This window comes from Pinus tabuliformis, chromosome 2_1 (genome assembly GCF_031772625.1).
Source record: "Pinus tabuliformis cultivar Carrire ecotype Pingquan chromosome 2_1, CPIR1, whole genome shotgun sequence".
Classification (NCBI taxonomy): domain Eukaryota; kingdom Viridiplantae; phylum Streptophyta; class Pinopsida; order Pinales; family Pinaceae; genus Pinus; species Pinus tabuliformis.
The window spans coordinates 430556900-430577823 of record NC_142299.1 but is presented as its reverse complement, the minus strand read 5'-3'; the positions used below and the strand labels follow the sequence as shown (position 1 = coordinate 430577823).

Below are 20924 nucleotides of genomic sequence, written 5' to 3'. Positions count from 1 at the left end.
GACTTGTTGCTTATGGGAGTTTGTTTCATTGTTCTGAACAAAAACAGTTTCAAAATGATGACTCCACTGTTGTAATTCTACTCGCTGTAGCTAAGATTCAAGCTACAAAAAGTCAATTTTCTCTTGTGCATTTTGTAGACAGACCTAAATGTTTGTGAGAGAAACTTTGCTGACTTTTAATGTATCATGAGTAGTAGACAATATCAAAATTTTGAGGAACTCTAATACTTCATTGATTCTGGCCATTTTCATTGAAAAAATAAGGTGAATTTCACAAATATAGATTCTTGATCTCAAGCCATATATAAATAAGCCAAATCGTACAGATATATAATCAGTTCAAAATCATAATTGAATATGATTGAACATATAAAATATGCAAGCCTTCAACGTATTCAAAGCAACATACAACAATTCCAAGCCGTGGAATTTCAACTGCCCCCACTCAATTTTGAATAATACAACACCAAGGGGATTGCCTTATGCAATGCTCAACGCTCAACATTAAAATGCTCATGCCAATGCACCAATACCCTACACAGTTCCAGGTTATTTAATAACTATGTATTTCCTTTGTAACAAGGTTCACAAAATCATTTATTCAAGGTTCAATTCTAATGCATATATTATTTCCTTTGTTGAAGTTGATCTTGGACAAATTATTGAAGACCTCATATGCATTGTTGAACTCAACATGACATGACCTTGGAGAAAGTGTTTGGGTGACATGAAGAATAGTGGAGACACCTTCATAAGAAAATTTTCATTGATGTTATTTGAGGGAAGTGCTGAAGGTGAAGAGATTGGTAGGGCTCGTTGCAGATAATATTGGGAGCCATGAAGAACTAGTAATCTTATATTGATGAATTGAAGTTGTGGGTTGGAGCGCTAGAGGATAGGTGTCCTCAAGAAGACGAGGTTGGTGCCTGTACCAAAGATAGGGTTGAAGCCCTAGAGGTTGGAGCCTCAAAGTAACAACATCAAAGTCTTGGAAGATAGGGTTGGAGCCCTATAGGATCAGAGTCCTCAAGAAACAAGGTTGGAGCCTAAACCAAATATAGCGTTGGAGCCCTGGAGGTTGGTGCCTCAAAATTGACAAGGTTGGAGCCTTGGAAGTCCAAGTCGGTGCTTGGCAAATACATGTTGGATCCTGGGAGATTGAAGATCAATTTCTTCATCTAGGGTTGGAGCCCTATATATTTTGTACTTGATTTATTTAAGAATTTAATAAAAGAATTTTTTCTTATTGTTCCTTTTGTGTTCTAAATATAAGTGATCTAACTGGTAAAAGTAACAATTTAAAAGGAATATTGATTCACCCCCCTCTCAATATTTCCAACACTATGTGACAAGAGAACCCTGGAAGACAAGGCCAAAATATCTAAATTTTACCTACACAACTTTGCCTTGACAGATTTGAATGTGTGGGACCCCAATGCAAAGTTGGAGGACTTGCAGCTGATGGCCCTTGCATCATGGATGAGTCATGAGGAGGCCAGGGCTAAGGAAGTGAAGATAATTGTAGAAAAAGAGGAAAGAGAGCCCCTTTACATTAGAGAAGAGCAAATAAATTCCATGGCTGTCATTAGTAACCACAACATCATTTCCAATGATGCCCAACTTGCACCAAGATACCTGGCTACACAAGAGTAGGCCATCTCCCATTTTGAGAACACTTTAAGATTGTTGGGGAGTGAAAGCCAACAAGCATGCCAGAGGAGATGGAGCAACCTGCCACACTATCTAAGGATCAGAGAGTACCACACCCCTGAGAGGTTGAGAAATGCATTGGAAAGGACCCCCCTGTATAAGAATGCCATGCAAAGACTAAAGATCTATTGGATTGGACTAAAAATCAGTTCACACTTGTTGTTGGGTCTGTTAGAAGTTAGGAATGAAGAAGAGGAAAGAAAGCAGTGGGAAGAGATAAAGAGAAATGCAGGGTTCTATCCTCAAGAGGAAACTCCATCAAGAGAGGCATGGGATGTCAGAGAGGCTACAAGAGTTATGAAAGATATGGACATAGACTAAATTTCTCAGAGGATGAGCAACACTTTCAGTAGGGGGGTGATGATGAGGTTCATCAATAGGTAAACTATATGGGTCATAATTCCACTCTCCAACTTATTAAAATTGACTTTTCTCGCATTTATTTACATATTTTGTTATATTTTGCTTCGTGAGAAGGGTGAAGGTGAGTTGCTATGTCATGTGGCCTAATATGTATTAAATGTAAGAATTGGAGCAGTTTTGGGTAATTGGAGCAGTTTTGGGTTGAATTAAGTGCAGGAACTCAAAGTGGGAAAGCAAGAGAGATTTTAGGAGATTGGTCTCCCTCCTTAACTCCTCATATCATTTGAACATTCCTCCACCATGTCTCATTAGCTCAGAGTTACTAGTAGCCAAGCAAGCTGAGTCCATTGGAAGCCAAGCCAGTGACAATTAAGAAAGAGTCATTCTTGAGTTAGGGAGACGATTCTCCTTGTTTTATAGGAAGCTGTTGGGAGCCCCTTTGTATAAATAAGAGACGAAGGGACTCATTAGGATTCAATTTTTTATTCTAGCCAAGAGGCCATTTTGAGCTAAAACATTGTGGCTGTTATTGATATGTTGCATTTGACATTTTGATGATGTTAAGAAATTCTACCTTGATCTAGCACGGAGTTGAATCAGAGGGATGAAGCTCTTGGGTTAGGACCCAACCCTAGCATTAAAAATTCCTCTTTTTGTCTTTGTATTCTTAGACTACAAATAGTTAGCTGCCAAAGTTTATTTATGTTTTGTTTAGCCTAACAAGTATTTGAATTATTTCTTAACTAGTTTCCAATAGTTTTAAGAGGTAGATCAGTTGTGCAGTACTAAAGGAAAGTACTTCAGAAAATATTGTGACAGTGGCCTCTACCTCATTTCCCTCATGGAATCATGATTAGAGGGCCCCACTCTCATAGCCCCAAAGACAGAGTTTGTCTTCTGGTCATTGCATAACATAGGGTTCATTCTTAACTATATCACTGTTTATGATTTCTTGGAAGCACCTGTAGTTGTTATCCTATTTCCTTAAGTTGTTTGTAGCTTAGAAGACATTCCATTTCATAGATCTAGTCCTTAACAATAGATAGATCAACTTTCTCAAATTCAATTCATCTTTTCCATGTTGGCATGTAGTGATGCATAAATGAAAAGAAAAACAGGTTTTGTTGTAGGGATTGTTGATCTGCAGGGAGGAACTCATACAACCAGCTTCACCTAGGTTCTCTCCACCTTCTGCCAAGGCATATGAGCCCATAGTCTGAACCTTTGTTTTATAGCAACCACGAGCAAGCCACCTTAGGCAAATCTAACTTCCTTGGAGTGATGGGATTAGTATTGGGTAATGTCACTACAACAAAACCAACGATTTGCGCCAGATTTAGCGCCAGATTTTAGTGCAATTTTTTTGTAATTGTGATGAGCAACCTGGCACTAAATCTGGCTCTATTGTACAATTTTTAAAGCGTCCTTTTTTGCATCTGATTTTGCATCCTTTTTCACGCTATATTTTGCATCATTTTTTACACCAAACTATGCATCATCTTTTGCGTCAAATTTTGAACCAATATTTGCATCTTATTTTATGACAGGTTTTGCTTCTAGTTTTGTGTCATTTTTTGCATCTATTTTTCATTCTCTTTTGCTTCCTATTTTGTGTCATTCTTTGCTTCCATTTTTGCGCCATCATTCACATCAAGTTTACACTGTATTTTGAATCCAATTTAACGTCTTTTTATGCATCCATTCTGTGTCAGTTTTTGCATCTAGTCTTACGCCAGATTTTGTATCTAGGCTTACACTAGTTTTTGCTTCTATTTTTGCACTAGCTTTGGTGCCTATCTTTGCACCATCTGTTGAATTTGATTTAGCACCAAATTTTGCATCCATTTTTGCATCTTTTTTTGGACCATTTTTTACATCCACATTTATGTTTGATTTGTCTCCATTTTTCCCATCTCATTTTGCACCATATTTTGCGTCATTTGTTTCATCCAATTTTGCATCATTTTTAACACCATCTCTTGCATCTAATGTTACATCATTTTGAGCATCCAAATTTGCATTTGTATTTGCATCTTATGTTGAGTCATGTGTTGTGTCCACCTTTGCATCTTATTTTGTGTCTAATGGTACATTCAATTTAGAGCCATTTTTTACGTCTACTTTTGTATTTGTTTTTGCACCAAGTTTTGCATCCAATTTTAAGCTATTTTATGCCCCTTTTTGCACCATTTTTTGTGTCTACTTGTGTCCAATGTTGCACCATTATTTACACCCACTTTTTCATCCAATTTTGCATTTTTTTGGTGTCTAGTTTTACATCGTTTTCACCATCCAAATTTGCATCTTTTTTTGCCTCATTTTGTGTCCACATTTGCATATAATTTTGTGTCTGAGTTTGAGCCTAAATTTGCATTTGATTAGGAATCATTTTTTACATCGAATATGGCATCCTTGGTTTCACCTTTTTTCAGCCCCATTTTGCATCTTGTTTTATGTCTTTTCTTACGTCTTTTTTTTTTTTCCTTTTTTTGCGCCCAAGTTTGCATCCCAAATTTACACCATTATTTGCATCATCATTTGGCATATTAATTTGTAATGTTTTTTGCTTCTTTTTAACGCTCAACTTTGCATCTTATTTTACATCTAGTTGTTGTCTTTTTTTGCATCTAATTTGGTGCCCATTTATGTGTCCTTGTTTTTGCCCAATTTGATATCCTTTTGTATGCCATGTTTTGTTCCCTTCTTTGTGTCAACTATTGCACAATTTTTCACTTCTAATTTAAAACACTTTGTATGTCAATTGTTTGCATTTTGTATTAATTCCTAGTTTAACATCCAATTTTACTTTCAATTTTGCATCCATGGTTACATCCGCATTTGACTTCTTATATAGAGTATATTTTTCTTTACATATATGACCCCCTTTATAGATTCATAGTGAAATATATGATAGTTTCTAAATATCATTAAAGCAGATATCACAATTCAAAATCATTTGTAAAGAAATTTAAGAGAAATTGACAACATCCATCCAAAAAAATAACAATGTGTCATTAACAATTTTCAAAACATGTATACTAGCTATTGTCCCAAAAGGTACAAAGAGAGGCCGATAGGATTATTAAATTGGAATTGTTGAACTTTTATAGAAGAGTTAATTGGTTTGTGGAAAACCTTGTTTTCTTGCACTGGATCATTGTGCAATTACTTTTTTTTAGATGTTTTGTTTATATCTATATTACAAAGAACACATTGAATGTCTTATTTCATTTTAGAGTAAGTTAATTACCCAAAATCAAGAAACCTCTATAGATAGCCAAGCATATACGAAGCTTGCTAGTGACCAAGGCAATAACCACCATGACTATCCCCTACCAATATATTTCATTGAAAACCATAATTGTATATTGCATTTAGAAAGTCAAAACATAACATTAGAAAACATGTTGATATATTGCCATTAAAAAGTTAATTCCATTAGAAACCATGATATTATTATTATATTTTATAAAGAATAATATACATATATAGAATGATACTACATTGAAAACCATAATCGTATATTGCGATTAGAAAGTCAAAATATAATATTCGAAACCATGCTAAATATGACATTACAAACCTTAAATGTCAAAGGGAGAACTTAGAAGTTGGAAATTAAATGACCACAGCCATTCCGAAGACCATGTCTATAGAGACGTTAAAAAACCATGGTCAATGCCAAATTAGGAGGCCGGAAGGCAAAAACAAAAATAAGAAAATACCAAATCGTTGCTAACATTACATGTAGCAAGAATAAAAGAAGCACTTCTTCCCCATAGACGCCTTACAAAACGATGCGTGATACTATAATTTAAATGTGCAGATTAGCTGGGCTTCGCTTCCTCTCAAACAACCTGAAATTCGAGATTTTGCCTAAAATAAGACATTCAAATCCAAAATTTGAAAAATGTTCTATCAGTTTAGTTCAAATACGATAAGAAGACTAAATATGGAACACTCATCCCATAAAAGTATCCAAACTGGAATTCATCAGAAACAAAGCATATTATAAATAGAGACTTTAGGATATAAGTATTTTTAATGAGGCTTTCTGACAAAGTTATCCAAGGGAATTGCTTCCTTGCAATAGTTGCAATCATGAAATTGTAATTCCAAAGGGAAATGTAATATGATAAAAGATCATGAGTAACATTTTTTAAATTGTTGTCTAGCCTTTAGTGACTTTGAAGTATAAATCTCAAGATGAAGGTTGGAAATCAGAAAAAGAATATTTTGAATAAAATACTTGGTCTGTGTCCATGAGAGCATGGTTTACCATGTATAAAGCCTCAAATAGGAAATGCAGTCAGCGCTTATATATTAAATGGGCAAGTGGCCTGTAATGCCTTTTGGGAGGAACCTCATTATGGTTAAAGTGGCTTTAAACATGGTCAATTTGGAGACAATTTCAAGCAAATGAATGTGAACAGGGAATCTCCGTTATAGCTTAAACAATGTTTTATAGCATTACTAACGTGTTATTAATAATAATTATAAATACGTTCATACAAGTGAATGTGAACATGCAATCTGTACTATAGCTTAATGAGTATAAATACAATAGATGATACATACTGACAAGCTAGGCATAATGTTTTTCGATTGTGTTTCTCTATGATTACCCATGCAATGATTATAATAAATTAAGACTGAGATTTGTATACCCAACAACATGCTATGCTTAAAACTTGCATCATTTTTGGCATACATAACAAAAAAATCCGATGTTTACTCAAACTCAATGTTACAATAAACAACTTACTGTTCTTGGTCTTTAGAACTATTACAAGAACAGTGCAATACCTTTTGATTGTGAAGAAGAATGAATACAAACACTCAAATTGTACAGAACAGGCAAAAAAACAAGGACGCATTCTCTGGTACAATGTCCTAAAGAGTAAAAAGGAAAATGTCAATACCAGGTAGATGAGATGCTATTTGAACTTGAATTTTAGACAAAAACACCCCAGCTGGCTTTGCCCTCGAGGAAAAATAATTTTCAAGCAATAATCTTCAATTTGTCAAGAATGCTCGCAATCGTAGATAGAAAAGCAATACTAAGAGCTAGTTCTGACGAGTTGCTCCAACCATGTAGCCACATCTGACATGGTTGGTCTTTCGTTTGGGTCTTGCCTCACAGAAAGCTATGCAATATCAGCCATTCTGAGCAAAGGTTACACATTTCGTGGTAAATCCACACTACGGTCTAGGATGACTGCTGCCTTTCCCTGGCTGATCACGGGTGCTGCCCATTCGACAATATTGGGTGGATCAAAATCTGTATCATGTGCTTTTCTCCCACTCAGAATCTCTAACAAAACCACACCAAAGCTGTATACGTCACTCTTCTCTGTAAAATTCTGAGACTTGTAGTAATCTGGATCAACATAGACAGCATCCCCTTTCTGGATAGGGGAAGGAAGACCTCTTTCTCCAGATATAGTTAACCCAAAATCTGCAACCCTGGCTCCCCATTCTCCATCCAAAAGAATATTGGAGGCCTTAATATCTTTATGGATGATCGGAGGCGATGCATCTTTGTGAATGTACTCAATGCCTCGTGCTGCTTGCATGGAGATTCTCAACCTCAATGTCCAACTGAGAGGAGAGAGATCTCCATGCAAATGATCGTGAAGAGTTCCATGAGGCATGAATTCATACACAAGAAGCCTTTCCCCCATCTCCTCACAATAGCCCAACAAATTAACCAAGTTGCCGTGGCGGAGTTTGCATATAATTTCAAGCTCTGTTTCAAAATCTCTACTGTTGCTATGGATTCTTCGAGCTGCATTAGCTCTTTTAACAACAGCCTGTCTTCCATCTGGAAGAACAGCTTTATAGACAAATCCATAGCTTCCTCGACCCAATTCGTTGAACTCTTTGAACCCATTTGTAGCATCTCGAAGCTCTGCAAGACGGAAGGCTTGCATCCGTATTAAGTCATTTGCAGTAGGCCAAGAAGTGGTAATTCCAGACGAGGGTGTTTGGACATTAAGATTTGGCTGATTTTCAGTATCTGGTTGCCCTATGCAAAAGGCACATTCACTTTGCCCCCTTTTTCTCCTTATTATCAAACAGAGAACAAAGCCTCCAATGAAAGCTAAAACAAACCCACAGGAAATTGACACCCCTAGAATAGTAACAAGATCCATATGCCGCTCCTTTTGCTTTGCAATACTTATTTGCTGTTGCTCAGTTAAACTAGATGGAGAGACTGCAGAGACAGGTCCATGAAACCCATCTCCACAAGCTTCTTGACAAGAACTATTTCGACATAGAGAGCATGCCGTGCAGACACGATCAGCGTTCTCAGAACAAAGATCTGAGAGAAAAAATCCATTTGGGCAATTCTCCACACAAGGGGAACAGATCTGCTCTTCTTTCTGAAGGCACAAACTCATCAAATCAGGCAATCCCATACCGCTAGCATTGAAGAAAAACTCCCCACTATGACAAGGCTCCCTGCTGCACAATCCTGGGCTGAAAAGCTGCAAAGGAGGATTATAACCCGATCCATTTCCCCAACAATCCACGATCAAGTTATCTTCCCTAATGCCACAAGTCACGATATTTGTGGAAGCTATGCCCAGAAACCCGACATCTTTTGGAATTGAAGACTGATTGAAACTTCCCCAGCATTCCACGCAATGATTATCTTGGCGGATACCACAAGAATGTTTTGAGCCTCCTGCGAGGGCTATAAACCGAGTTTTCTCTGGTGGGCTTCCCTGGTTCATGGAATTATCCCCCCAGCATTTGACTTCTGAAGTTGTTTTCACAATTCCGCAGACATGATTTCCTCCAGATACAAGGTTTTGAAATTTGTAGGGGGGAGGGGCAGTGATATTGAACTGTGGAGATGGCGATCCCCAACAGAATGCCATTCCGTCCTGGTCTAATCCACAGGTGAGATCATCGCCTGCAACAATGGATTGCAGGGCGATATTGGGATGCGGCCAGAGTGATCGGTATAAGGATCGTTGTTTTGTTGTATTTTTCATAGACCAACAGTCCATCATACCGGGATATTGATCCAAATGACTACGGATTCCACAAGCATGGTTTTGCCCAGATTCAATATTTGAATAACGCCTGTTTTGGTTACTTGGGGGCACAAGATTAGTACCTGTTTCGTTGTTCATCCAGTAAAATGGTCTGAAAGTGTTAGCCTGCAGTCCACAAAGGAATCCACCTCCACCGGAGAGTGCAGCCAGAGATGGGCTTGAAGTAGCATCGGTAGCTGGTGAAGTGCTGTTTCTCCCCCAGCATGTTATATGCTGCTTCCCACTTGCATCAATGGTACAGAACACGTTCTCGTCTCCGAAGGATGCTGCTATGGGAGACATGGCTCCATTTCCACACACGCCGTCAATGCAAATGAGCAGAAAACAGATCAATACTGGTCCATAGATACTGCTACATGACCACCCACATGACTGAAATTGCCCTGATAGGCCGAGCGATCGCTCAAAAAGAATGGGAAACAACAGTAAAAATATGTTGCCATGCTAAGAGATGCTAAGAGGGCAACTCAATCGATATTTGGAAAAAGCAGTCACACTTCAAAATCAACGGTGGAAAGTGTCTCCCCTGATCCAACGGAGCAGGGTAAAAGTGTTTTATATTGATAATGTGTTTTGGCAGTGTTTCAACAGGAAAAAGCTGTAAAAATATCTTGCCATGCCACAGAGGTGAAAAGCAACTCAACTGATATTTGGAAAAAGCAGTGACACTTCAAATCAACGGTTGAAAGTGTCTCACTTGATCGAACGGAGGAGGGTAAAAGTGTTGACAATTGTTGATGCATAAGAAAGGCCTATCGGCCTAAAAATAGCAACATAATACTAATAAAATCAGTATTATTTTTAATCAAAACAACTAAAATTCAAATATGATTAACAAATCAAAATATTTCATGAATATCATTATTCTACGATAAATTAACAACATACATAAATCAAACTCATCGTATGATTACAAAATCAAAATGTCTCATTGATATAGGGTAAATTCACAACACCCATCTAAACATAACAATGTCATTCTACACAATAATTTCTTCATAAAAAACAATGCATGTGCATGCCTAGCTACCACCACCAAGATCATCCTCATGATCATCTTGACCATCCTCATTACTCTGATCCACATCATCACCAACACCGCAACTATCATCATCATCTCCTCCTTCACCACCATCATCCTCATCCTCATCCTCATCATCTCCTGATATATGTTGAACATAATTTGGATCATCGTCTTGGCAATCATTACCTATAGCATTCTGACAAAAAAAATCAATATTACATGTTAGTATTAATTACATAACACAACGCATGTTTTTGTTATACAATGTTAACCATAAAATGAGGTAAGATATACTAGCAATTGTCCCAAAAGGTACAAAGAGAGGCCGATAGAATTATTAAATTGGAATTGTTGAATTTTTCTAGAAGAGTTAATTGGTTTGTGGAAAACCTTGTTTTCTTGAACTAGATCATTGTGCAATTACTTTTCAGGAACACATTGAATGTCTTATTTCATTTTAGAGTAAGTTAATTACCCAAAATCAAGAGGTTAAGTTAATTACCCAAAATCAAGAAATCTGATGTGTAGAGATGATGACGCTATCATTTGACAATCACAACGTTGGGAGAATACGGTTGGATTTGGTTTCATGAATGAGTTTCAGATTGATATTAATATTTTGATCTCACATTGCTTTGGTACTCTAGAGTCTACACTGCTGGTAATTGTAGTGAGTTGTGTCTCTGTGTATCTGCGAAAGCCTGCATGCATTTGAGATTGGAATTAACTTTTACTGGGTGCTGCCTATTCTAAGTGAATTAATTTCTAATCATTTTTCAGTTTTATAGGATGAGTCACATGACATGACCTTGTAATTGGGATTTTTAATTCTCAGCACTCTGTTTATACTATATGACTCAGTACTAAATATAACCGAACAACTCTAACTGTAATTTCATGCAGACGGTATCAGCAGAGGCTCATGAAATGTATGATACAACATTGGCAGGATTGACATATTGGTGCCCCGATATGAATATATATCATGATCCCAGATACGTCAACTGAGGAAGACACTCAAATCAGTTAGGCTTAGAAAATAGTTCTAGAATTGACTACATAAAATTTGAGAGGAAGAGTACAGGGCAGTAATCAATTTGTATCTCTTTGGAGATATATTTCTAATATTATGTGTAAATTGAATATACTATAAGGCAGTAATATATATTATTTTTGATATATATTTCTAGTATTATGTGTAAATTGAATATATCATAAGGCAATAATATATATTATTTTTGCGATACATTTCTAATATTATGTGTAAATTGAATATACTAAAATGCAGGAAAAAAAAAATTATAAAAAGATTTAGTAATTCACATAAGTACTTTAAAAAGTATTACCACACAATTACAAGCAACCAAGAAACTTGTTAAAAATTAAATTTCATAAATAATAAAATACTCCTCCGGAGATATTACTGCATGGCAGTAATCAATTTGCATCTATTTTGCGATATATTTATAATGTTACGTATAAATTGAATATTTTGAGGGAACTCTCATCTATTATGCGAATCTTTGCAATTACAAATTTTTTAAATGGGTTAATAAAATCAAGATTAAAACAAATCTATGCGTACCTAGAGTTGTAGAGTTGTAACTTGGGGGTAGAGATTGAGCTGTAGAAACATCAGGCGGAATAGAACAGAGCTCACGTCACAAAACAATATATGCGGCTGTGAATTCTTGATAGCAAAGTCCAAGGACATACACTTCAAAGCACATTGGAATGCTGGACTGGGTTCTAATAACAAAGCAGAGGCTATGGTTTTTCTGGATGATGTGGTTTATATAATTTCTCAATATCTCAAAGATCCATATTTATGGGATACAAGATTATTCTGGATCATATAAAAAGCAAGGCTCAGATTAATCAACCTGCATTTCTTGGTTGGTTAAACAAAATTAGTTGGTTAAAAAAAATTCAATGCTTCTGGACTTAACCAGAGAATACCCAAACAATCATACTTGCAGAGAACACAACCAGATTGCAGACAAGCTCTAAAAAGAATTCTGCTAAATATCATGGGAGAAGTGCAGCTCGATATAATCATGGAAAAAAAGAATATTGGCACAGTGGAGTGTACGTTTCCTACATAGTCAATTCATATCGTCTATAATCCCCTCTTTTTAACAACAGTTTTGGTTTTTTTTGGTATGCTACAGGATGTCGACATCAGATGGAGTCTTAAATATTACAAGTACTCTATGCATATGGGTTATTATGATTTCAACATTAGTTTAGCAATGGAGTTTAGTTGTTTGGAATTATCTTTTACTCACCTGCTACTCACTCTCATGCAACTCTTATGTGGTTTATTTACAACGTTATGTACATGACTGTATTTGTTCTTTCATAAGGAACTGGCTGAACTTACATTCAGGATTATCTGGGTTTATTCTGATAATTCTGGTATATATAATGCCATGATGTACATGGTCTATGTGATTAATACATATATAGCTTTCTTCATGCTGGAGAAAAAGAACATAGCTCACGTCTATGACTGTAAGAGAAATCGCAACCTACATTATCACAAACAAGAAACGGGAAACTAAAGGACAAGATGATAAAAAAAAACATTAAAATTACTTTAAGAACTCATTTACCAGAATACCAAGTATTCCAAACCGATTCTTCTTCCTAGCAATTTTATTATATTCATGAAAAGTCAACAATATATTAATGAACTATTGGCTTTAGCATGCAACAAAACAACAACAACAAATTAACAATTTAATGAAAGTGTTGACAATTGTTGATGCATAGGAAAGGCCTATCGGCCTAAATATCTAATAGCACTAAAAAATAAAATGAAAATATGGTTCAAAAGTATATTGGAAATCCAACTAAGATTACATACCATAGAGTCCATCCAAACAACAAATTCAACCCATCTCTTTTGCTGCAGCACCTCCTTTTCCAAATGATTTGGAGGTCTTCCATATTTTAGTTCCTATCAATCAGTAAATAGGGAGAAATTAGATAACAATGACTTTCTTCTAGTACAAAATTTATTAAAAAAATATCACATGTTTAATATACTTACAAAGGTTGTTATCAGTGCTTTTAAACCTTTCTGGCCACTACGATGAGTGACTTTTGTCTTGGTTAACCTCGCCTTGGATGCCTTGTCCTTAAACATAAACCAATTCAATTTATTTTCACACAAATACATGTCTAAGATACTTATAAGTATTAATACATTCTAAATAATGTTTAATGAAAAATTCAATACCTGAATGTTCTCATTGCCGGCTTTTCTTTGTGCATCTAACTTCTCATATGATTTTACAAGTTCTTTCCATACTTTAAAAGGTATGTCAATAGGTCTTTGTTTCAGTCTTTGATCTTGAGGCATTTTTTTAATTTTTCTTGTTTGGTTGCAACGAAACCTCTTACAATTGAGCGACATTTGCAATTTTATCTTCTTAACCGACCAATCGGTACCAAATTCATTCTCTATGTCTTGTACCACCATCTTTTTTAGGTGAAGTGGAATCTTGGAGAATGTGAGGTGAAGATGATCTCTAAATCGTTGAAGGCAGGAGTCCTTTAGCCTATTTAAGAATTGTTTTCCTGCATCTGTCCTTCTTATCTCCCCTGAGACAGGGTCATACTCTATCTTGGTACCTAAACTACCAATAGATGATGCATAAGCTGAGGATGAACAAGAATTTGTAGTCCCAGGAGTTGCCATCACACAAGATGTTTCAACACAATGTTCTTCATTATTGGTGTTTGATGTCAATAACACTTTTTTCGATTTTTTTCTTGATCCAAGAGAGGATGGGGAACTAATGGATTCTCGTAAAGCTTGTTGATTACCTGGACCTAGTTGATTAGCTTCAAGGGATTTTGTCTTAAGAAAATGGATTAGGGATTCAACATCCAAAGCTTGAAGTTTTTTGAGTCCTTCTATCCCAAAAACATCTTCAAGCAAGGACTCCGTTATCAGATTCTTTCCCTGTCCAAATTTCAATGATTTGCCACAAAGTATAATTATAAAATTATAATTCTAACTTCAAACCTTAAACAAAAAATAAAACATATTATATTATGCAATTATTCTATAAAAACAAAGTAAGCTTACCTTTTCCGATCCACTTGCACCTCCTTCTCCACTTGCTATATCCTCAAAGTAGAAGAGATCGATAGAAAAGGATGTTCTCCCTTAAAAAACAAAGGATTGAAGGTGAATAATCTCAAAATGGCTCTCTAGGGCAGAATTTGCAAACAACTTAGTTAAAAATCCAAGTGACAATTTCTATTTTGACAATTTCTTCCTTTCTTGGAATCAGATTCTCCAGTGCTAAATGATAAAATGGTTCAGCTCTTATGCTGTCATGTATATAAAAGACCTCATGCCATTGTTCCCCCCTTCATGTTTTTTCCTAAAAAAACATTACCCTTTTTACATAATTACAAAATATAAAAAGCAGCTGATTTTTACATACTTACATAATACAAACAACAGATTTTTAGCAATTAGAAATTAGATTTACCAAATTTCCAAATGTTTTTTATCTAATTACAGAACATAAACAGCAGCAGATTTTTACATAATTACATAATACAAACAGCAACAGATTTTTACCAATTAGAAATTTCTAATTGGTAAAAATCTGTTGCTGTTTGTATTATGTAATTATGTAAAAATCTGCTGCTGTTTATGTTCTGTAATTAGATAAAAAACATTTGGAAATTTGGTAAATCTAATTTCTAATTGCTAAAAATCTGCTGTTTTTATTACATAATACAAACAGCAGCAGTTTTTACCAATTAGAAATTTCTAATTGGTAAAAATCTGCTGTTGTTTGTATTATGTAATTATGTAAAAATCTGTTGCTGTTTATGTTCTGTAATTAGATTAAAAAACATTTGGAAATTTGTTAAAAATCCAATTTCTAATTGGTAAAAATCTGTTGTTGTTTATAAAAGACCTCACTCAAAAACAGTAATAAAAGACTTCATGCCATTGTTTTTCCCACTTCATGTTTTTTTCTAAAAAAAAACATTTCTCTTTTTAACATCAGCATATTTTTATATAATTACATAATACAAACAACAACAGACTTTTACCAATTAAAAATTAGAAAAAAATTAATTTTTAATTAGAAATTTAAGACAAATCTAATTTTTAATTAGAAATTTGATAAAAAACTAATTTCTAATTTTTAATTAGAAATTTGATAAAAAACTAATTTCTAATTTGATAACAATCTAATTATAAATTAGATAAAGATGATGTCCTGGCATCACCCATCCTAGTTAAAAGAAAAGCAATAGATCTTTACCAATTAGAAATTAGAAAGAAATCTAATCTATAATTTGATAAAAATATCATTTCTAATTTAATAAAAATATAATTTCTAATAATGCCCTAGCATCACCCATCCTAGTAAAAGAAAAAGCCTGGTAAAAGGCAAACCCAAAAAACAGCTGCTAAGAAAAATCTACTAGTAAAAATTTATAAAATATTACTAAGGGAATAAGAAGGTGTTGTTCCTAGAAGGAAGAAGTCTATGCTCGAGAGTTGGTGATGCCTGCATGTTGGTTGGGAGGAACAAGCACTCTCCAATAGATTTCCCAAAGGAATTTGTAAGTTTTTATTTGTGCTTAATAACAGACTTAAGATTATTTTGAAGTGGTATATTGGTTTGTTTTGATAGCAAGGTTATTTTGGTCAAATCATTGTTGCGGTATTTAAAATTACATGAAACTTATATGAGTTTATTATCTGCATTAGGATTCCTTGGAAATCTACCCTTGTGAAAACCTTAATGCTGTAATATCTGCCCATTGTGACTTGAATTAATGTTTGGATCTTGATGCTGAAATGACACAGTTGTGTCTTTGCCTACAGTTAAACATATATATTTTGTAATATTTTACAATCGTTTCTGGGGTTACAAAATTTCCTCTCTCCATCCCTACCAATGATGTTGGTATCCAGCTATGCCAATGATGCTGGTATTGGAGTTACCCAACACAATGCTAGTTGTTATGCATATCTCATCAATATGGATTATTAGAAATTTGTTCCACTGGTTGTGGGTGTCAATAGCCCACTAATGGTGTTATGGGTTGCAATCGGATTCAGTCGTTGCTAATTCACATGCATGGGGAACTTGAACCTCTGTAGCTGATGGGGAGCATGACCTCACTAGGGCAGGCTTTCTTATCTACTCTCCACTGTGTCTTGAGTAGTTTGCACCAAATATTCATGGTCCAATACTGGGTGATCATGAGTTGTTTTGCTAAACATATTGAAGGCCAACCCTTTGTTTTGCAAAAAAGTGATGCACTGAATGATAGAAAACCAAGCATACTGTAATTCTCGTTTATGTTTCACTGACAATTTCCATAAATTGCAAGAAGTACTTATTTATTTGTGGTTTGTAAGTCACTTATTGTTTCTTTATCAAATGAAATATAATTGATATCTCGTCTTGCAGAAATAGTACTACATCCATGGTTTGTAAAATGATCACTGATTTATATCAAACCTCAACACTCTAGGAAAGCAATGGAATCTATGACATCATCTCTAAATTTGACACCACGGTAATAGAATTGGCAGTAACAACTTACCAGGCAACTCTGCTATTGCTGTTCAATGAAGCTACAAAGCTGAGCTATGTAGAAATTAAATTTCAATAAATTTGGAAGATGAAGATCTTATTCAATTTCTGTATTTAGTTTCATGTGGCAAGAACAAGATTCTTCTAAAGGAACCTAGCACTGCAACCATATCTACAAGTGATAATTTTGAATTCAATCCTCCCTTTTCGCACAAGTTGAAAAATATTAAGATTCCACTTACAGATATGAATGCAAATGAGAGGAACAGAGTGATCGAAAATGTAAAAGAAGACAGACATTTCTAAATAGATTCAACAATAGTTCTCATCATGAAGGCTAGAAAAATCTTACCTCAGCAACAACTATTGAGCGAGTGTGTTGAACAGCTCCAAAGCACATTCAAGCCCGAACTTAAAGCAATAAAATCCACAATTTAGGACTTGATCTCAAAGGAGTACCTGGAACGTGACAATGAAAACAGTAATTTATTGAGATATATAGCCTAATATCACTGATTGAGATGCAAGTTGAAAACAAATCTGTAATGCAACTTATGGTTAATTTTGTTTTATTTTAGAGAAATAAAACATATCACAGATTGGATTTTCCATGTGAGTTTGATTGACTAACATAGAAATACTCTGTTTTGCAATAGAGGATAGAAATACATAAACTAACCGTGGCAATTCATTGCCAAAATTGTCAACTCCCCCTGATTCAGTCACTAATGGAGACTGCAGAGCATTTTCAAATGGTGTGCCAGTAACAACCTTATCATTATCTTATGTAAGCTCACGATTTGTCAATGGCGTACTACATTTTGGTCCAAATAATGTGTACAAGCAAGGAGATATATCATGGCCCTCAGTATGTCCAATAGTCTTCAGTGGTGTGTCGAAGGATTCCATCCTCTGTTCCAGTGTAGGTGATGACATATTCTGTGAAACAAATTGTTTACTTATCTCTTGAAAGGAAAAAATGAAAAAATGTCACACATACAGTGCACCAACTGTGTACTATGTTCCTTAAGATGAATATGATAAAGAAGATGAAAAAATATGAAGTTCATACATAATTTAGCTTACCTTTTCAGAATCCATCGCTGCTGTTTCATTTTCTTTGTGTAGATTCTATAACTTCCATAAACTAAGTTGTCCCACCAACCCAGCATGACTCTCCTTTAATGAACTGTGCATAGCCTCATCACTTCCTATGGATTGCCTTGGCCTGTAAACAGAAATGGTATCTATGGTTTTCTTTGTGCTTCCATTAAGTTTTCAATTCATCGGCCTTCTGGAAGGTGTAGCATAGAATGACTCTGGAAGTTGTCCTTGTAAGTCCAATTGCAAAGTTTGCAATCTATTGCTCAAAGTCAGTATTCTGTCTACAATTTGGTTCTTTTTGAATCCCCTTTACTAGGAACATTCATATCAGCCAAAATAGTAGAACCTTTAGCTACTTCTCCAGATTCTACAGGATTTTCTGTAAGTTGATTACTTTCAAAATGTTCTGTCCCTTCCAAAACCATAGCATCCTTCTCCATGACAGACACGTAGTCTCCGAGTAGGACATGCAGTGACGAATATTTAGTCTCTGATGTCACATCATTTTCTATAAGCTCAAGCTTTTTCACTGGGGTATCATATTCTAGTCCCTCAACATGTTCAAGCCTCTTCAATGGCTTATCCAGGGAAAGTTGTTGTTTGCACACACCTTGTCTTCTAGAAGAGATTCATTCATACTTAAACAAGGGGATATATTGTAACTTTTTCTAAGTTCTGAATTTTTGGATGGAATACTGGAGTCCAGGCCAAATAAGGTGCTTAAACAAGTTGATATATTATATCCCGGCGTAACCTCATGGATCCTCAACGGAGTATCCAGTTGGGAAGGTTCCTACTTGCTCACCACAATCTGTATATTTTCTCCAACTTCGAAATTTTGGGTCTCTCCAGCTTCCTGGCCATTGTTTCCCTCAATTTTGGCAGGGTCAATGAATCCCTCATGTTTTCTGTTGTTGTCCATATCAAACAATTTTTCTCTAATTGGACCTGCAACAGTTATGCCATCAACAATAAAAATGCTTTCCTGGCATGCTCCATCTTCAACTTCATTCTTTTCCGCAGCTATATTATATCCCTCTGTAACCTCACGAGTCATCAAAGGATTATCCAATCGGTAAAGTTCCTGCTTGCAGGCAGCTTCTGTAACAATCTCTGAGATATTTTCTGGAAGAGAATCATCAATACCTGAACAAAATAATGCATCATTACTCTCCATAAGATTTGGCTTATCTAATGGATCACTAAAGTCAGTTACCAAAAAAAGAATTCAAGCAAGAAGACATATCAAGGCCTTCTGTAAGCATAGGCACCTTCAATGGAGTATCCATGTTAGAAGGTTCCTGGTTGCTGGCCACTGTGTCTACTTTCACAAGTTGTATATTTTCTCCAACTTTGAATTCTTGTGTCTCTTCAGCTCCATTCTGTACAGATTGTTCCTCCTGGTCATCCTTACTACCATACTTGAAACAAGTCATTCATACTACTGAAATGGAGCAGCCCTGCTGCTAGATAAAGCTCAAACTTGGTGAAGATCTTCTTACTGTTATTCAAAACTTTTTGCAGGGTTATGATTTGAAACCCTGCTTCAACTGAAACCCCAAGTGTAGAAGATAGTTTTGATTTTGAAATGCTAATAGTATAGACAGTGGATGTCAACAATATCACTGACTGCCAGAACAATCTGCCCATGCATATGCTCATCCTTGCTTATGATATTGAAGATAGGCAAAGGAAATTATAACAATGAGATAGATCAATGCTTCAGAGAATGAAGATCGGTGGATACCCCTAGACTTATTATGGAGATTGAAGACACAACAAAAGTATGACATTCCTTAGAAGTGAAGTCAGATGATCTTTGGTATCATAGAGATTTGTTCCTTTCACTTCTTCATAGGCACCTTACTAGCTAGTGCCAGTGAGAAGTATCAGTGAGTTCTGAGGGAGCAACTTATATTTTCTTACTATGCCAACTATATGCCCTAGACTTGAATCTAAACGGCGAATTGTCAACAATGGTGTCTTGTCACTTAGTTTTGATTTTGAAATGCTAATAGTATAGACAGTGGATGTCAACAATATCACTGACTGCCAGAACAATCTGCCCATGCATATGCTCTTCCTTGATTATGATATTGAAGATAGGCAAAGGAGGTAATACCAATGAGATAGATCAATGCTTCAGAGAATGAAGATCGGTGGATACTCCTGGACTTGTTATGGAGATTGAAGACACAGCAAAATTCTGACATTCCTTAGAAGTGAATCAGATGATCTTTGGTATCATAGATATTTGTTCCTTTCACTTCTTCATAGGCACCTTACTAGCTAGTGCCAGTGAGAAGTATCAGTGAGTTCTGAGGGAGAAACATATCTTTTCTTACTATACCAACTATATGCCCTAGACTTGAATCTAAATGGCGAATTGTCAACAATGGTGTCTTGTCACTTAAAAAGAAACTCAACAGTGCCTTGTGGATCTTAAATTCAACGAGTTTATTTATGCTGGTCTCTGTAAGATTACAGTCTTCATTAGGAGTTCTTTCCATGGTCATATAAGATGATGCCATTTGATGCTATTGGTTAGCTTACATATAAACATCGAATTCTCAACAATGGTGTCTTGTCACTTAAAAAATACTGAACAGTGCCTTATGGATCTTAAATTCAACATGTTTATTTATGCTGGTCTCTGTAAGATTACTGTCTTCATTAGGAGTTATTTCCATGGTCATATAAGATGATACCATTTGATGCTATTGGTTAGATTACATATATATGGAGTATCGATTCCATATTAACTATGCATCAGTGCCAACATATGTCGCAGAGAAGCAATGTAGATTCATTCAAACTGACTTTGTTATAGAGGAACATGTTAGTCAACTTGTGTGTTAATTTTATACATAATGCAGAGGAACAAAGTCTTATACATCGTGAGCCATATGAACTGTGTAGAGCCAAGAGCCATCGGTAATAGATTTGGCAGTAACAACATACCAAGCAGCTCTGCTATTGCTGTTCAATGAAGCTACGAAGCTGAGCTATGTAGAAATTAAATCTCAACTAAATTTGGAAGATGAAGATCTTATTTGACTTCTGTAT

The 20924-nt window shown here is 35.4% G+C and overlaps 1 protein-coding gene and 1 pseudogene across 1 annotated transcript; both read right to left on the bottom strand.

Moving 5' to 3' along the window:
* Window positions 1–6967: 6967 nt before the first annotated feature.
* Window positions 6968–9532, bottom strand: LOC149200732 (serine/threonine-protein kinase-like protein CCR1 pseudogene; annotated as a pseudogene).
* Window positions 9533–9955: 423 nt separating this feature from the next.
* LOC149200731 (uncharacterized) lies at window positions 9956–13606 on the bottom strand. The gene is made up of 3 exons (XM_089399627.1): window positions 13220–13606; window positions 13034–13126; window positions 9956–10360 (listed from the first exon to the last, which is right to left on the bottom strand). Exons 1-3 carry the CDS (start codon window positions 13346–13348, stop codon window positions 10163–10165), a joined length of 420 nt encoding a protein of 139 aa, XP_089255753.1. The 5' UTR covers window positions 13349–13606; the 3' UTR covers window positions 9956–10162.
* Window positions 13607–20924: the final 7318 nt, after the last annotated feature.